General features: G+C 37.0%; 1 protein-coding gene across 1 annotated transcript in view; it reads right to left on the bottom strand.

Moving 5' to 3' along the window:
- LOC121373615 (ubiquitin carboxyl-terminal hydrolase 8-like) overlaps positions 1–17,350 on the bottom strand; it is a 77,365-nt gene that overhangs the window by 15,638 nt on the left and 44,377 nt on the right. Inside the window, exons 13-17 of the mRNA XM_041500313.1 lie at positions 16,255–16,407; positions 8,585–8,726; positions 7,735–7,816; positions 3,937–4,067; positions 2,292–2,397 (exon numbers count right to left, since the gene is read on the bottom strand). Coding sequence (XP_041356247.1) covers positions 2,292–2,397; positions 3,937–4,067; positions 7,735–7,816; positions 8,585–8,726; positions 16,255–16,407 — 614 coding nt within the window. The remainder of the gene's footprint in view (positions 1–2,291; positions 2,398–3,936; positions 4,068–7,734; positions 7,817–8,584; positions 8,727–16,254; positions 16,408–17,350) is intronic.

Genomic DNA, 17,350 nt, shown 5'->3' with positions numbered 1-17,350 from the left:
TATTTAAACTTTTATAATTAATGAATATAAATAGTTTCATATGTAAACTCTTATAACTAATGTATAAACATGATATTATCTAAACTCTTATAATTAATATAAACCTAGTTCGTATCTAAACTCTTATAATAAATGTAGATAAACCTAGTTCGTATCTAAACTCTTATAATTAATGTAGATAAACCTAGTTTGTATCTAAATTCTTATAATGCACATATCTAATCCTGATTTGTATCTAAAACTCTTATTTATAATTCACATATATGAATTTGTATTTAAACTCTTATAATTAACGTGTATAATCCCAACTCGTATCTAAAACTCTTATTTATAATTCACATTATCAGCTGAGTTTGTATTTAAACTCTTATAATTAACGTGTATAATCCCAATTTGTATCTAAAACTCTCAGTCTTACTTACAATGCACATGTAGCAACTCAAGTTTGTATTTAAACTCTTATAATTAAGATGCATAAATACAGTTCATATCCAAACTCTCATACTTAACAGGAGGCAGGATGTAACCCAGGGATCGATCCCCGTCAGTGGGCCTATCAGGCTATTTTTCATTTCAACCTGTACCCCATGACTTTTGTTGTAACAAAGGCTGTGGTATGTATTATCCTGTCTGTGGGATGCTGCATATAACAGATCCCTTGCAGTTAATCGAAAAGAGTAGTTGTAGCCTGTTGTGTGGTGGCAGGTTTTCTCTCTCATTATCTGTGTGATCTTTAACTCTCATCCACCCAGATTCACCACCAGAAAACGTCATCACTGGACCAAGTTTCCAACGTGAAATATGTAATTTTGAACCTACATTTTCTAACCTTAAATTGTAAGAAAACAACTAACGTAACGCTCTTTTGATGTGTGTCATAGTTTAGAGGACATCTTAGTGAGTCTAATTACGTAAATAAAATTTAAAGAACTTAATTAAGATTTTTAAAATGTTTTTTTAAAATCCTATGATTACGATTCATGACATCATTTTTTGTGACGCTTTCACGAAGTTTAGTTTGACTTTCAATCGACGATGAGTAATCTTATCCATCATCTACTTCAAAGTCTGTATTATCAGTTATTATCGACGAATACATCCTTTACAAACCTTCAGTTTGCATTAAATAATAATGTCCAACATGTTTTAAAAGAAATATTATACAAATAGCGAGAAATCGAACCCATGGGTGCGTTACGTCATAAATAATGTTTACACAAATTTAGACCATTTTTTGTTTAGTTTTCGATATTGAGGTAACAGCTTAAATAAGAGTACCAGTCAAAAAACAATACACTCCACGTATTCGATTGTGATTTTACTATGTTCTAGCATTCACAGAATCAAGATAGATAACTCTTGTGAATGTCGACAGCTGTGTTTACAAAGACCAGTTCCATCTTGACTGCAGTTGAGAATGGATTTTTACGTTAGTTTTATGCATCTCGACTGCAGTCGAGAACAGGTTTTTACGTTAGTTATATGCATCTCAACTAGTCGAGAATGGATTTTTACGTTAGTTTTACTCGTCTCGACTGCAGTTGAGAATGGATTTTTACGTTAGTTTTATGCATCTCGACTGCAGTCGAGAACAGGTTTTTATGTTAGTTTTACGCGGTTGAGAATGGGAGGCAAAGAATTAATCACAGATCCAACACCACATAACATACAACTGTGATTAATCATCTGTCAAATGTGTCATTAAACAAAACATTTCTTTCTTTTGCTCTCTCATAATTAACATTGAAGTTCACAATCCACATCCAACCTATTATAATTAACATATATAAAGTTAGCTTGTTAAGCTTAACGACACCACCAGAGCACATTGAATCGATTTAATAATCATCGGCTATTGGATGTCAAACATTTCATAAATTTTACATATAGTCTTAAAGAGGAAACACGCTACATTTTTCAATTAGTATCAAGGGATTTTTTTATATGCACTATCCAACAGACATGACAGCACATACCACGGTCTTTGATGTACCAGTCGTGTTGCACTGGTTGGAATGAGAAATCGCCCAACTGACCTGGAACCCCTCCCATTTGATCTGGTTGGGGTTCTGAAACCTTTATGATCCCCCCCATCCCCTTGAATCCAATGGGCCCACCGACGGGGATCGATCCTAGACTGGTCGCGGATTACACGAGCTCTCTACCACTGGGCTACGTCCCGCCTCATAACATACATAAACCCTGTCCATATTTATTTTCCTATATTACGTCCCCCCGCACCCCACCCCTCCAAAACAGACTATTTGACACTGAGTTCGACGTGAGCTGACCTTGAGGTCGCGCGGCGTGATGCATCGGTACTGTCTCGACCACAGCGCCTTGAGGACAACGGCAAACTCGTCTACCACCTCACCATGCATGCCTTGAAAACTGTCTCTGAAAAACAACAACACATTGTTAACCTTTAGACTACTGAATTAATTTTTGACAAAAATCATGTTGAGTGGGTACAAGTTTATAATTTTTACTCACATATATTCACTTAAATGTTTTATAAATACATAAAATAAAGTTCATATTTGAATCGGTAAACATTATTTTGGGGTATTTTTCTAATTTTTATGTTATTTTACATCAGTTACTGTTGATTAAAATTAGGCAAAAAATAAAAAAAGTCGCGTTTACTTATGGGCATTTGTGGCCAGCTGTCCAGTATTTTTGTCCATTATTCCCATAACAGTGGCTTCCTGACCAGAATAAAAAAAAAAAAACGAACTACGATTCATATGCCAATATATCGTGATTTTCGTTGTTGGTAAAACGATCAAATTTATTATCAAAATAGCTGTCACAATCAGCTATCGATCCCTGAAAATGACCGCGATGTGCCGCCATTGTTGTCAAGGGAAAATACTTGCCGAAAATCAAAATTTCAAGCCATTTTACAGTGAAAAATCTAATTTAAATACACAGGAAGTTAAGTTGTCTTTTGTTTCCGCTTACTAAATCGTTTCCGGTGAGTGTTGTGTGCAAAACGGCGTGAAATATGAATTGGGGAATACACTGCATACAGTGTACAGTATGTCGACTGGCGTGACGTCGGGCGAGATATCTCACTTGCAGTACTCAGAAGGTTAAAACAATAATAACAACAACTATAATAATAATAACTAAATAATAATAATAATAATAAAGTTATTATTATTTTTTATAATTATTAAAATTTATTATTATTATTATTAAATTATTTTTAAAATTACGATTAATCTTTACAGGTTTTCCCAGCAAATTTCACAAACAAATTTCACCTGCTAATGGTTCTGTGTTTGAAAACTTATGGATCCATAATAAATGTTTACCTGTTAATTGTCACTACTAAAATATTGAGCTGTTAATATAATTATAATTATAATATATAATCATAATTAAATAATTAGCTAAAATGGTGCTAACATGAATGTTTACCTGTTAATGTTATTGAAAACATGTTTACTTGTTTATGTTGCTAAGAAAAATGTTCATCTGTTGATGTCACTATCACAAATATTTTACTGTTTATGCCATCAACAGAATGTTTACCTGCTAATGTAATAATTAAAATATTTACCTGTTAATGTCATGAACAAAAAATGTTTACTTGTCAACCTCACTAATTAAATGTTTACATGTTAATGTCATAATTAGAATATTCGCCAATTAATATCACTTCCACGATATGTACCTATTAATGTCATAATTTAAATGTTTACCTGTTAATGTGAAAAATATTACTATTTACCTGTTAATGTCACAAATACAACTGTTTACCTGGTGTTCTCATAATTTAAATGTCTACTTGTTAATGTCATAATTTAAACGTCTATCTGTTAATGTCATAATTTAAATGTCTACCTGTTAATGTCATAATCTAAATGTCTACCTGTTAATGTCATAATTTAAATGTCTACCTGTTAATGTCATAATTTAAATGTCTACCTGTTAATGTCGGTATAGTAGTTGTCTGTGAGGAAGTAGGACACAAGTGGTGAAGTGTTGTTGAGGCACTGAATCGTAGAATTCATGTAGCATGTGTTGCCGAGGTTCCGCAAACCCGTGAGTGCCGAGCCCTGAAAAATAAATAAACCCTGTGTATCGTAGAATTCATGTACAATGTATTGCCGAGCCCTGATAAATAAATAAACCCTGTGTATCGTAGAATTCATGTACGATGTATTGCCGAGCCCTGAAAAATAAATAAACCCTGTGTATCGTAGAATTCATGTACGATGTATTGCCGAGCCCTGAAAAATAAATAAACCCTGTGTATCTTAGAATTCATGTACGATGTATTGCCGAGCCCTGAAAAATAAATAAACCCTGTGTATCGTAGAATTCATGTACGATGTATTGCCGAGCCCTGAAAAATAAATAAACCCTGTGTATCGTAGAATTCATGTACGATGTATTGCCGAGCCCTGAAAAATAAATAAACCCTGTGTATCGTAGAATTCATGTACGATGTATTGCAGAGCCCTGAAAAATAAATAAACCCTGTGTATCGTAGAATATTGTGTAAGAGGTGTTGCTGTGCCCTGAAATATAAATAAATAAACCCTATGTATCGTAGAATCTGTATAAGATGTGTTGCAAAGCCCTGAAAAATAAATTAAACCATGTGTATTGTAGAATTTATATAGCACCTGTCTCAGAAGTTTCTCAAACCTGTGATCACCAAACCCTGAAAAATCTATTAAAACCGCCAAGCCCTGAACAATCTATTAAAACCGTCTGTTAAACTGATACTGAATGAACGTGGACCCTTGAGCAGGAGCGTCGGAAGCAACTGAAAGTTGGTACGGCTACGAAAGCAATGTATATAATGAGCGCCATAGGAAGAGAGAAAAAACCATTCCCGGCCCAGAAAGTGGTACGGTCATGACCATACTGCTTCCGATGCCTCTGTTGAATACCGAGGTCTTATTTAAACAAAATTCACTAATAAAAATATTTTCTGTCCAGCTTAGGCCAAGTAAAACAAATTGTTTGGTTCCTGTTACATGCCAAAAACAAATAGGGTAGGTAGGTAGGGAAAACTTTTTTTTTTTTTTTCTTTTTTTTTTTAAGATTTTTTAAAAAGATTTTTCTTTAACGTAGCCTCTTTGACTTCGGCTTTCCATAAGGATATCAAACGCATTTTTATTTCTGACATGGGTGACTGGAGTTATGTCAAGTTCATCATCTGTTGTGCAACAAAATTTGATATATTTAATAGAAAAACGCTCGGCCAGCTGGCCAACAGTGACATTTGAATCGTCCACCGCAATATCGTCATCCTTTAGTTTAGCTTTACAGCTGGCTTGAAAATGAAATCTGACACCGGGAGGGTGAATGGTACAAAATAATTCCTTGAATGTCGTTTCATTTCAAATTAATTTAAATAATATTATTTGATTTGAATGAGCACATTTTTGACATTCTACTCTGTAAATGGAAGATGCCATTGACACCACATGCTCTCGGACGTGTTCTCATACTCATTAGGAACTACTCGGAACTTGTGAATCCAATCGGAACACCTCGTCACATTCCGCTACGCTTATATTTCGTGGAAATGTACAAGGATTTCCGAATGGCTCTCGGAAGCTTTTCATTTGGAACTCTTCAGAAGTAAAATTGCTCAAAGTGTTCCGGGTTTTCTGGTAACGAGATCTTGGACTGACAGATCTCGTGGCATCTCTCTGCAGTTGTTGTTTTTAGAGTCAACGAAAATTAGGATTGATATTAATGGATTATTAAATAAAACAGGTGGGAAAAAAAAAGAGGGGGGGGGGGGAGAGTTAAAAAAGTTTATGGTCTGCACCTAAAATCTAGGGACGGTCGGGTAACTGGAACCAAACCATTTTTTTTACTACGCCTTAATAATAATAATAATAATAATAATAATAATCTTTGTTTAAAAAAGGTGACATATTTCATACAAACAGTCTTCCATATGGCCTTGTTTAAGCTACATCAAACATTTGAACCTTCAAGGGTAAAAGTCATCCAAGAAGGTAATTTCAAACTCTGCTGCTATAAAGTAAAACTGTATGAACAAGGATAAATAATAAATATTGACAATGCATCATAAATAGAGGATTCGTCACAAGTATATTTTAATATGGAAAATATCAATTAAGTCTATGTTAATCAGTATTTGTCGAGGCTCTGCCGAGACAAATACCCATTAACTAGACGACGAGGTTGATATTTTATATATTAAAAACTGTGAGTAGCGAATTCTATTTATCCTTCTAAAATAATATTTTAATAAAAAAAATTAGTAAATCACTGCCATCTGTAATATGAAGTCATCATGATAAACACAAATTAGTTTGACGTCACACGTTTTAAATAAATCTTTTAAAATGTTACGCTCAGGTATACAGGACTTGTTGGCTTGTAAGCAAATGACCCATCAACAGCAACACACGACCTAGAGACCATGCTAATTTGCATACCATTATTAACCAGGTTAATATACTAAATTATCACATGGGTTTATGACATGGATATGATATGGTAAGTTATAGGATAAATTGGCTTATGGCCTTACATACAACACTAAAATTATCACATGGGTCTGTGACATGGATATCATGGGTAAGTTATAGGAAAAAATATAATAAATTAAGTCATAACACACTTCTGTAGAGAATCTAGTTTAGCTGTCTGAACCTGTGAGTGCCAAGGTCTGATTTAAGCACAAGTCACTAAAATACATTAATAGATTCTGTCCAGATGAAACATGGATTCGTACAAGTCATTCAACAAGGTAGTTTCAAATAAATACATGTATATGTTTTGAAATATATTAATCATTCATTGCTTTTAATTTTACTTTCGATTATTTCCAAATAACGTAATTATCTTACATCCATTCTTCTCTCTCTCCCTCCCTCCCTCTCTATCTCTCCTTCCGTCCCTCCCTCCCTCCCTCTCTCTCTCTCTGTCTCTCTCTCTCTCTCTCTCTCTCTCTCTCTCTCTCTCTCTCTCTCTCTCTCTCACACCATTTGTTTCTTTCTGTTTGTTTGTAAATATCTAATTACTATCATTGTTATCTTTTCCGCAAATGGTACACTTTGTATTGTAAACATTAGGGAGAGGCCTTAATATATGCATATGCCTGTTGGTCGGTAATAAAATATTGTTTAAATATTAAAGCGACATACCCTAGTTTTTAAACACTAAGTTATATTTTTGACTATTATGGCCGTTTTTGATAACTGAAATCATACTTTACTTAAATTTTATGGTTTATAATTATAAATTTCCGTACATTCGAAGTGTTTTTGGTCATCCTGTTGGTTTTGATATCACAAAATGCATTTCTCATATTTTTAAAAATGCACATGCGTCTGAGAAGAAACAGTTATGGAGTTGCGTTTTAGTCCGTTTTTAGAGGATATTTCACCATTTCAAAATCAGACTCATGTTTCCCTCAATTGTAACTTCATCCAAATGTGTTTCAGGTTTGTAGATTAATTAAACGTAGTGTTAATTTTCACGGGTTGAAACTAGGGTATGTCCCTTTAAGTAATAAATATTGACAAATTATCATATATTATAATAAATATTGACAAATTATCATATATTATAATAAATATTGACAAATTATCATAAATTATAATAAATATTGACAAATTATCACAACTTATAATAAATTATAATAAATACTGAGAAATTATCATAAATTGTCATAAATCATAATAAATTATCATAAATTATCATAAATTATAATAAATTAAGCTGTACCACACTTCCATAGATTGGGTTGAGGTCGCGTCTCTTGACCACTCTCTGAACCGGCTTCAGTGGGCGAACATCAGTCTGAAATCTGTAATGAAAAACACACATTATTGATAAAGATTACCCATCTGGGTGAGAGCTGGTACCGGGCTGTGAACCCTGTACCTACTAGCCTTAGACCACACCTCAGCTATCTGGGCTGTCTATTCAGGACAGTGAGTTAGCTGTTAGTGGTTAATGAGAGAGAAGTCGGTGTAGTGGTCTTACACCTACCCACCGAGTTGTTAAAACTCGCTCTGGGTGGGAGCCAGTACCGGGGTGCGAACTGCGAACCCTGTACCTGCCAACCTAGGGCCACACCTCAGCTATCTGGGCTGTCCGTCCAGGACAGTGAGTTAGTTGTTAGTTGTTAGTGGTTAGTGAGAGGTCGGTGTAGTGGTCTTACACCTACCCACTGAGTCGCTAAAACTCGCTCTGGGTGGCAGCCGGTACCGGGGTGCAAACCCAGTACCTACCAGCCTTATGTTCAATGGCTTAACCACGACACCACCGAGGTTGGTTAAAATATATTAATTGTACTGTTATTATTCATAAGTGTACGAAACAGGGGGCAGGGGGGCAACTAGTGCAGGAGCAAAACCTCAAATTCGGGCAAATATTCAGGCAAATTGTGCTAACCGGAGACTTTTTTTTTACCATTTATTTTCATCATTCTACCCTTAAAATTAGTTGTAATCCATGTAAAATGTGTAGTGATTCATTTGCAAACCTATATACAATGTAGCTGTTTCGTAGTAATGCTAATATGAATAAATGGGAGCCCGTGCGACTATGCTATTATTTAATAGGTCTTCACCTCTCAGCTGGTTTACCCGCACGGTCAACACTGGGAAAGGTTTCTTGTTCGTTTATCTTCATCAAGTCGGGAGAAGAAAACGATCGCTTTAACCCTGATGACGACGCAGTTGGTTCATCCTTCAACTTTGTTGTGTAGTTACCTACAAACACAATAACATATAGTAAAGGAAAGGAAGGTTCAACTTGGTCGTGTAGTTACCTACAAACACAATGAAGTAGTAAAGGAAAGGAAGGTTCAACTTGGTCGCGTAGTTACCTACAAACACAATGACGTAGTAAAGGAAAGGTAGGTTCAACTTGGTCGTGTAGTTACCTACAAACACAATGAAGTAGTAAAGGAAAGGTAGGTTCAACTTGGTCGTGTAGTTACCTACAAACACAATGACGTAGTAAAGGAAAGGTAGGTTCAACTTGGTCGTGTAGTTACCTACAAACACAATGAAGTAGTAAAGGAAAGGAAGGTTCAACTTGGTCGTGTAGTTACCTACAAACACAATGAAGTAGTAAAGGAAAGGAAGGTCCAACTTGGTCGTGTAGTTACCTACAGACACAATGAAGTAGTAAAGGAAAGGAAGGTTCAACTTGGTCGCGTAGTTACCTACAAACACAATGAAGTAGTAAAGGAAAGGAAGGTCCAACTTGGTCGTGTAGTTACCTACAAACACAATGACGTAGTAAAGGAAAGGAAGGTTCAACTTGGTCGTGTAGTTACCTACAGACACAATGAAGTAGTAAAGGAAAGGAAGGTAGGTTCAACTTGGTCGTGTAGTTACCTACAAACACAATGAAGTAGTAAAGGAAAGGAAGGTAGGTTCAACTTGGTCGTGTAGTTACCTACAAACACAATGAAGTAGTAAAGGAAAGGAAGGTAGGTTCAACTTGGTCGTGTAGTTACCTACAAACACAATGAAGTAGTAAAGGAAAGGAAGGTCCAACTTGGTCGTGTAGTTACCTACAAACACAATGAAGTAGTAAAGGAAAGGAAGGTCCAACTTGGTCGCGTAGTTACCTACAAACACAATGAAGTAGTAAAGGAAAGGAAGGTCCAACTTGGTCGTGTAGTTACCTACAAACACAATGAAGTAGTAAAGGAAAGGAAGGTCCAACTTGGTCGTGTAGTTACCTACAAACACAATGAAGTAGTAAAGGAAAGGAAGGTTCAACTTGGTCGTGTAGTTACCTACAAACACAATGAAGTAGTAAAGGAAAGGAAGGTCCAACTTGGTCGTGTAGTTACCTACAAACACAATGAAGTAGTAAAGGAAAGGAAGGTCCAACTTGGTCGCGTAGTTACCTACAAACACAATGAAGTAGTAAAGGAAAGGTAGGTTCAACTTGGTCGTGTAGTTACCTACAAACACAATGAAGTAGTAAAGGAAAGGAAGGTAGGTTCAACTTGGTCGTGTAGTTACCTACAAACACAATGAAGTAGTAAAGGAAAGGAAGGTCCAACTTGGTCGTGTAGTTACCTACAAACACAATGAAGTAGTAAAGGAAAGGAAGGTCCAACTTGGTCGCGTAGTTACCTACAAACACAATGAAGTAGTAAAGGAAAGGAAGGTCCAACTTGGTCGTGTAGTTACCTACAAACACAATGAAGTAGTAAAGGAAAGGAAGGTCCAACTTGGTCGTGTAGTTACCTACAAACACAATGAAGTAGTAAAGGAAAGGAAGGTTCAACTTGGTCGTGTAGTTACCTACAAACACAATGAAGTAGTAAAGGAAAGGAAGGTCCAACTTGGTCGTGTAGTTACCTACAGACACAATGAAGTAGTAAAGGAAAGGAAGGTTCAACTTGGTCGCGTAGTTACCTACAAACACAATGAAGTAGTAAAGGAAAGGAAGGTCCAACTTGGTCGTGTAGTTACCTACAAACACAATGAAGTAGTAAAGGAAAGGAAGGTCCAACTTGGTCGTGTAGTTACCTACAGACACAATGAAGTAGTAAAGGAAAGGAAGGTTCAACTTGGTCGCGTAGTTACCTACAAACACAATGACGTAGTAAAGGAAAGGTAGGTTCAACTTGGTCGTGTAGTTACCTACAAACACAATGAAGTAGTAAAGGAAAGGTAGGTTCAACTTGGTCGTGTAGTTACCTACAAACACAATGAAGTAGTAAAGGAAAGGAAGGTCCAACTTGGTCGTGTAGTTACCTACAAACACAATGAAGTAGTAAAGGAAAGGTAGGTTCAACTTGGTCGTGTAGTTACCTACAAACACAATGAAGTAGTAAAGGAAAGGAAGGTAGGTTCAACTTGGTCGTGTAGTTACCTACAAACACAATGAAGTAGTAAAGGAAAGGTAGGTTCAACTTGGTCGTGTAGTTACCTACAAACACAATGACGTAGTAAAGGAAAGGTAGGTTCAACTTGGTCGTGTAGTTACCTACAAACACAATGAAGTAGTAAAGGAAAGGAAGGTTCAACTTGGTCGCGTAGTTACCTACAAACACAATGAAGTAGTAAAGGAAAGGAAGGTAGGTTCAACTTGGTCGTGTAGTTACCTACAAACACAATGAAGTAGTAAAGGAAAGGAAGGTCCAACTTGGTCGTGTAGTTACCTACAAACACAATGAAGTAGTAAAGGAAAGGAAGGTCCAACTTGGTCGTGTAGTTACCTACAAACACAATGAAGTAGTAAAGGAAAGGAAGGTAGGTTCAACTTGGTCGTGTAGTTACCTACAAACACAATGAAGTAGTAAAGGAAAGGAAGGTCCAACTTGGTCGTGTAGTTACCTACAAACACAATGAAGTAGTAAAGGAAAGGAAGGTTCAACTTGGTCGTGTAGTTACCTACAAACACAATGAAGTAGTAAAGGAAAGGAAGGTCCAACTTGGTCGTGTAGTTACCTACAAACACAATGAAGTAGTAAAGGAAAGGAAGGTCCAACTTGGTCGTGTAGTTACCTACAAACACAATGAAGTAGTAAAGGAAAGGAAGGTCCAACTTGGTCGTGTAGTTACCTACAAACACAATGAAGTAGTAAAGGAAAGGAAGGTTCAACTTGGTCGTGTAGTTACCTACAAACACAATGAAGTAGTAAAGGAAAGGAAGGTCCAACTTGGTCGTGTAGTTACCTACAAACACAATGAAGTAGTAAAGGAAAGGAAGGTCCAACTTGGTCGTGTAGTTACCTACAAACACAATGAAGTAGTAAAGGAAAGGAAGGTTCAACTTGGTCGTGTAGTTACCTACAAACACAATGAAGTAGTAAAGGAAAGGAAGGTTCAACTTGGTCGTGTAGTTACCTACAAACACAATGAAGTAGTAAAGGAAAGGTAGGTTCAACTTGGTCGTGTAGTTACCTACAAACACAATGAAGTAGTAAAGGAAAGGTAGGTTCAACTTGGTCGTGTAGTTACCTACAAACACAATGAAGTAGTAAAGAAAAGGAAGGTTCAACTTGGTCGTGTAGTTACCTACAAACACAATGAAGTAGTAAAGGAAAGGAAGGTTCAACTTGGTCGTGTAGTTACCTACAAACACAATGAAGTAGTAAAGGAAAGGAAGGTTCAACTTGGTCGCGTAGTTACCTACAAACACAATGAAGTAGTAAAGGAAAGGAAGGTCCAACTTGGTCGTGTAGTTACCTACAAACACAATGAAGTAGTAAAGGAAAGGAAGGTTCAACTTGGTCGTGTAGTTACCTACAAACACAATGAAGTAGTAAAGGAAAGGAAGGTTCAACTTGGTCGCGTAGTTACCTACAAACACAATGAAGTAGTAAAGGAAAGGAAGGTAGGTTCAACTTGGTCGTGTAGTTACCTACAAACACAATGAGTAGTAGTAAAGGAAAGGAAGGTCGTGTCAACTTGGTCGTGTAGTTACCTACAAACACAATGAAGTAGTAAAGGAAAGGAAGGTTCAACTTGGTCGTGTAGTTACCTACAAACACAATGAAGTAGTAAAGGAAAGGAAGGTAGGTTCAACTTGGTCGTGTAGTTACCTACAAACACAATGAAGTAGTAAAGGAAAGGAAGGTAGGTTCAACTTGGTCGTGTAGTTACCTACAAACACAATGAAGTAGTAAAGGAAAGGAAGGTTCAACTTGGTCGTGTAGTTACCTACAAACACAATGAAGTAGTAAAGGAAAAAGGAAGGTTCAACTTGGTCGTGTAGTTACCTACAAACACAATGAAGTAGTAAAGGAAAGGAAGGTTCAACTTGGTCGTGTAGTTACCTACAAACACAATGAAGTAGTAAAGGAAAGGAAGGTCCAACTTGGTCGTGTAGTTACCTACAAACACAATGAAGTAGTAAAGGAAAGGAAGGTTCAACTTGGTCGTGTAGTTACCTACAAACACAATGAAGTAGTAAAGGAAGGTAGGTTCAACTTGGTCGTGTAGTTACCTACAAACACAATGAAGTAGTAAAGGAAAGGAAGGTCAACTTGGTCGTGTAGTTCAACTTGGTCGTCGTGTAGTTACCTACAAACACAATGAAGTAGTAAAGGAAAGGAAGGTTCAACTTGGTCGTGTAGTTACCTACAAACACAATGAAGTAGTAAAGGAAAGGAAGGTAGGTTCAACTTGGTCGTGTAGTTACCTACAAACACAATGAAGTAGTAAAGGAAAGGAAGGTTCAACTTGGTCGTGTAGTTACCTACAAACACAATGAAGTAGTAAAGGAAAGGAAGGTTCAACTTGGTCGTGTAGTTACCTACAAACACAATGAAGTAGTAAAGGAAAGGAAGGTTCAACTTGGTCGTGTAGTTACCTACAAACACAATGAAGTAGTAAAGGAAAGGAAGGTTCAACTTGGTCGTGTAGTTACCTACAAACACAATGAAGTAGTAAAGGAAAGGAAGGTCCAACTTGGTCGTGTAGTTACCTACAAACACAATGAAGTAGTAAAGGAAGGTAGGTTCAACTTGGTCGTGTAGTTACCTACAAACACAATGAAGTAGTAAAGGAAAGGAAGGTTCAACTTGGTCGTGTAGTTACCTACAAACACAATGAAGTAGTAAAGGAAAGGAAGGTTCAACTTGGTCGTGTAGTTACCTACAAACACAATGAAGTAGTAAAGGAAAGGTTCAAGGTTCAAAACTTGGTAGTAAAGGAAAGGAAGGTGTAGTTACCTACAAACACAATGAAGTAGTAAAGGAAAGGAAGGTTCAACTACAAACACAAGAAGTGTCGTAGTTCAACGTGTAGTTACCTACAAACACAATGAAGTAGTAAAGGAAAGGTCCAAGGTAGGTTCAACTTGGTCGTGTAGTTACCTACAAACACAATGAAGTAGTAAAGGAAAGGAAGGAAGGTTCAACTTGGTCGTGTAGTTACCTACAAACACAATGAAGTAGTAAAGGAAAGGAAGGTTCAACTTGGTCGTGTAGTTACCTACAAACACAATGAAGTAGTAAAGGAAAGGAAGGTAGGTTCAACTTGGTCGTGTAGTTACCTACAAACACAATGAAGTAGTAAAGGTTCAAAGGAAGGTTCAACTTGGTCGTGTAGTTACCTACAAACACAATGAAGTAGTAAAGGAAAGGAAGGTTCAACTTGGTCGTGTAGTTACCTACAAACACAATGAAGTAGTAAAGGAAGGTAGGTTCAACTGAAGTGTCGTGTAGGTTCAACTTGGTGTAGTTACCTACAAACACAATGAAGTAGTAAAGGAAAGGAAGGTCCAACTTGGTCGTGTAGTTACCTACAAACACAATGAAGTAGTAAAGGAAAGGAAGGTCCAACTTGGTCGCGTAGTTACCTACAAACACAATGAAGTAGTAAAGGAAAGGAAGGTCCAACTTGGTCGCGTAGTTACCTACAAACACAATGAAGTAGTAAAGGAAAGGAAGGTAGGTTCAACTTGGTCGTGTAGTTACCTACAAACACAATGAAGTAGTAAAGGAAAGGTAGGTTCAACTTGGTCGTGTAGTTACCTACAAACACAATGAAGTAGTAAAGGAAAGGTAGGTTCAACTTGGTCGTGTAGTTACCTACAAACACAATGAAGTAGTAAAGGAAAGGAAGGTCCAACTTGGTCGTGTAGTTACCTACAAACACAATGAAGTAGTAAAGGAAAGGAAGGTAGGTTCAACTTGGTCGTGTAGTTACCTACAAACACAATGAAGTAGTAAAGGAAAGGAAGGTTCAACTTGGTCGCGTAGTTACCTACAAACACAATGAAGTAGTAAAGGAAAGGAAGGTTCAACTTGGTCGTGTAGTTACCTACAAACACAATGAAGTAGTAAAGGAAAGGAAGGTTCAACTTGGGTCGTGTAGTTACCTACAAACACAATGAAGTAGTAAAGGAAAGGAAGGTTCAACTTGGCCGTGTAGTTACCTACAAACACAATGACGTAGTAAAGGAAAGGAAGGTTCAACTTGATCGTGTAGTTACCTACAAACACAATAACGTAGTAAAGGAAAGGAAGATTCAACTTGGTCATGGCTAATTGATGAAAAAGTAAAAATATTAGCATTTTGACCACTATTTGACCATTATTTAATTAAATATGCAAATTTGTTTTACTGTTATAGCAAAACCATGTTAAAAATATATATCGATGAAAGTCTGTAGAGGTCGAAAAGGTAAATACTAACATTTTATTATTTGGAATATTCATTTTTGTACACCTGAACTGGTTCTGGTCATCCAGTTTTTTGTAATACCCCAAAATGCATTTTCCATAACTTTAAAAACGCTATCGAGACAAGCTCTAGTTATTTTTAGACAGTATTTCCCCGTTTAAACATCACAGATTAGCTTCTCTCTGTTATAATCTTAGCTAAATGTGTTTGCAGGTTTGTAGATTAACTAATAAACTTAAGTGTTCATTTTCACGGGCTCAAACTAGGGTGTGCGCCTTTAATGTACGATGTGCACCTTTAATGTACGATGTAGGATGTGCACCTTTAATGTACAATGTAGGATGTGCACCTTTAATGTACGATGTAGGATGTGCACCTTTAATGTATGATGTAGGGTGTGTGTCTTTAATGCACGATGTAGGGTGTGCACCTTTAATGTACAATGTAGGGTGTGCACCTTTAATGTATGATGTAGGGTGTGCGCCTTTAATGTACGATGTAGGGTGTGTCTCTTTAATGTACAATGTAGGTTGTGCGCCTTTAATGTACGATGTAGGGTGTGCGCCTTTAATGTATGATGTAGGGTGTGCACCTTTAATGTACGATGTGGCTCTTTAATGTACGATGTAGGGTGTGCACCTTTAATGTACGATGTAGGGTGTGCACCTTTAATGTATGATGTAGGGTGTCTCTTTAATGTACGATGTAGGATGTGTCTCTTTAACATACGATGTAGGGTGTGCACCTTTAATGTATGATGTAGGGTGTGCACCTTTAATGTACGATGTAGGGTGTGCACCTTTAATGTATGATGTAGGATCCGAAAATAAATTTCTTTGTAATTATTCAGATCACTTGATACCCACCTGTCTGCGTCTTTGGGCTACCTAAAGCAAGTTTGGGCTACTTTTCTGATTAGTTCCGAGCCCTGACAACATCTTCGTTTAATAAATTTTGGGACACAAATAAATATGTTTGTTTTTTATGATTGAGACCACTTGAGACCCAGGACTCACATGCCTGTGAGGTTAGCATGTGTCGTGCCATGGTTGTGGTTGATGTAGAAATATCGGTGGTGCTGTTGTTGTGGTTGATGTAGAAATAGTGGTTATAATTGAGATAATTCATGACTCACCTGACTGCGGGGTCGGTAACACCGGCGGTTCCCACTGTGTGGTGCCGTTGTTGTGGTTGATGTAGAAATATCGGTTGGTGGCTCGGTCTAGTCGTTTTTCCCAACCAACAGGCATGTTGGTGGATGGCACAATTTTAGACTGTGGGTGTGGGTCTGTGAAAACAGTGAATAATTAAATCTCCGTTACCATTCATTACAATATAGCGTTCTCCCAACCATCAGGCATGTCGGTGGACGGCACAATTTTAGACTGTGGGTGTGGGTCTGTGAAAACAGGGAATAATTAAATATTTATTACATTCATTACAATATAACGTTCTCCCAACCATCAGGCATGTCGGTGGACGGCACAATTTTAGACTGTGGGTGTGGGTCTGTGAAAACAGGGAATAATTAAATATTTATTACATTCATTACAATATAACGTTCTCCCAACCATCAGGCATGTCAGTGGATAGCACAATTTTAGACTGCGGGTGTGGGTCTGTGAAAACAGTGAATAATTAAATCTCCGTTACATTCATTACAATATAACGTTCTCCCAACCAACAGGCATGTTGGTGGACGGCACAATTTTAGACTGGGTGTGTGGGGTCTGTGAAAACAGGGAATAATTAAATCTCCGTTACATTCATTACAATATAACGTTCTCCCAACCATCAGGCATGTTGGTGGACGGCACAATTTTAGACTGGGTGTGTGGGTCTGTGAAAACTGAATAATTAAATCTCCGTTACATTCATTACAATATAACGTTCTCCCAACCATCAGGCATGTTGGTGGATGGCACAATTTTAGACTGCGGGTGTGGGGTCTGTGAAAATAATTTGTGAATTAGTTTATCCTGGTATAATTACAAACCTTCAATTGTTATCCAATTTACTCTATTGTACAGGGCTTGTAGAATTTTTATAAAATCCAGTAGCCATGGGGTCAGTGGTTTTAAAAATTTACTGTAGCCACGATTAAAAATTCACTAGCCCTACTTTACATTAATTTAATATAATTTTCCTAAATAATAGTAATAATCAGATATGTCACCTAAAGAGGGAGCGAGAGCTTAAAACACTAACATTGGGGGTTTGGGGTGAGGGCA

This window comes from Gigantopelta aegis, chromosome 5, assembly GCF_016097555.1.
Source record: "Gigantopelta aegis isolate Gae_Host chromosome 5, Gae_host_genome, whole genome shotgun sequence".
NCBI lineage: Eukaryota > Metazoa > Mollusca > Gastropoda > Neomphalida > Peltospiridae > Gigantopelta > Gigantopelta aegis.
The sequence above is the reverse complement of the archived record's forward strand: the minus strand, read 5'-3'. Positions and strand labels throughout refer to the sequence as shown.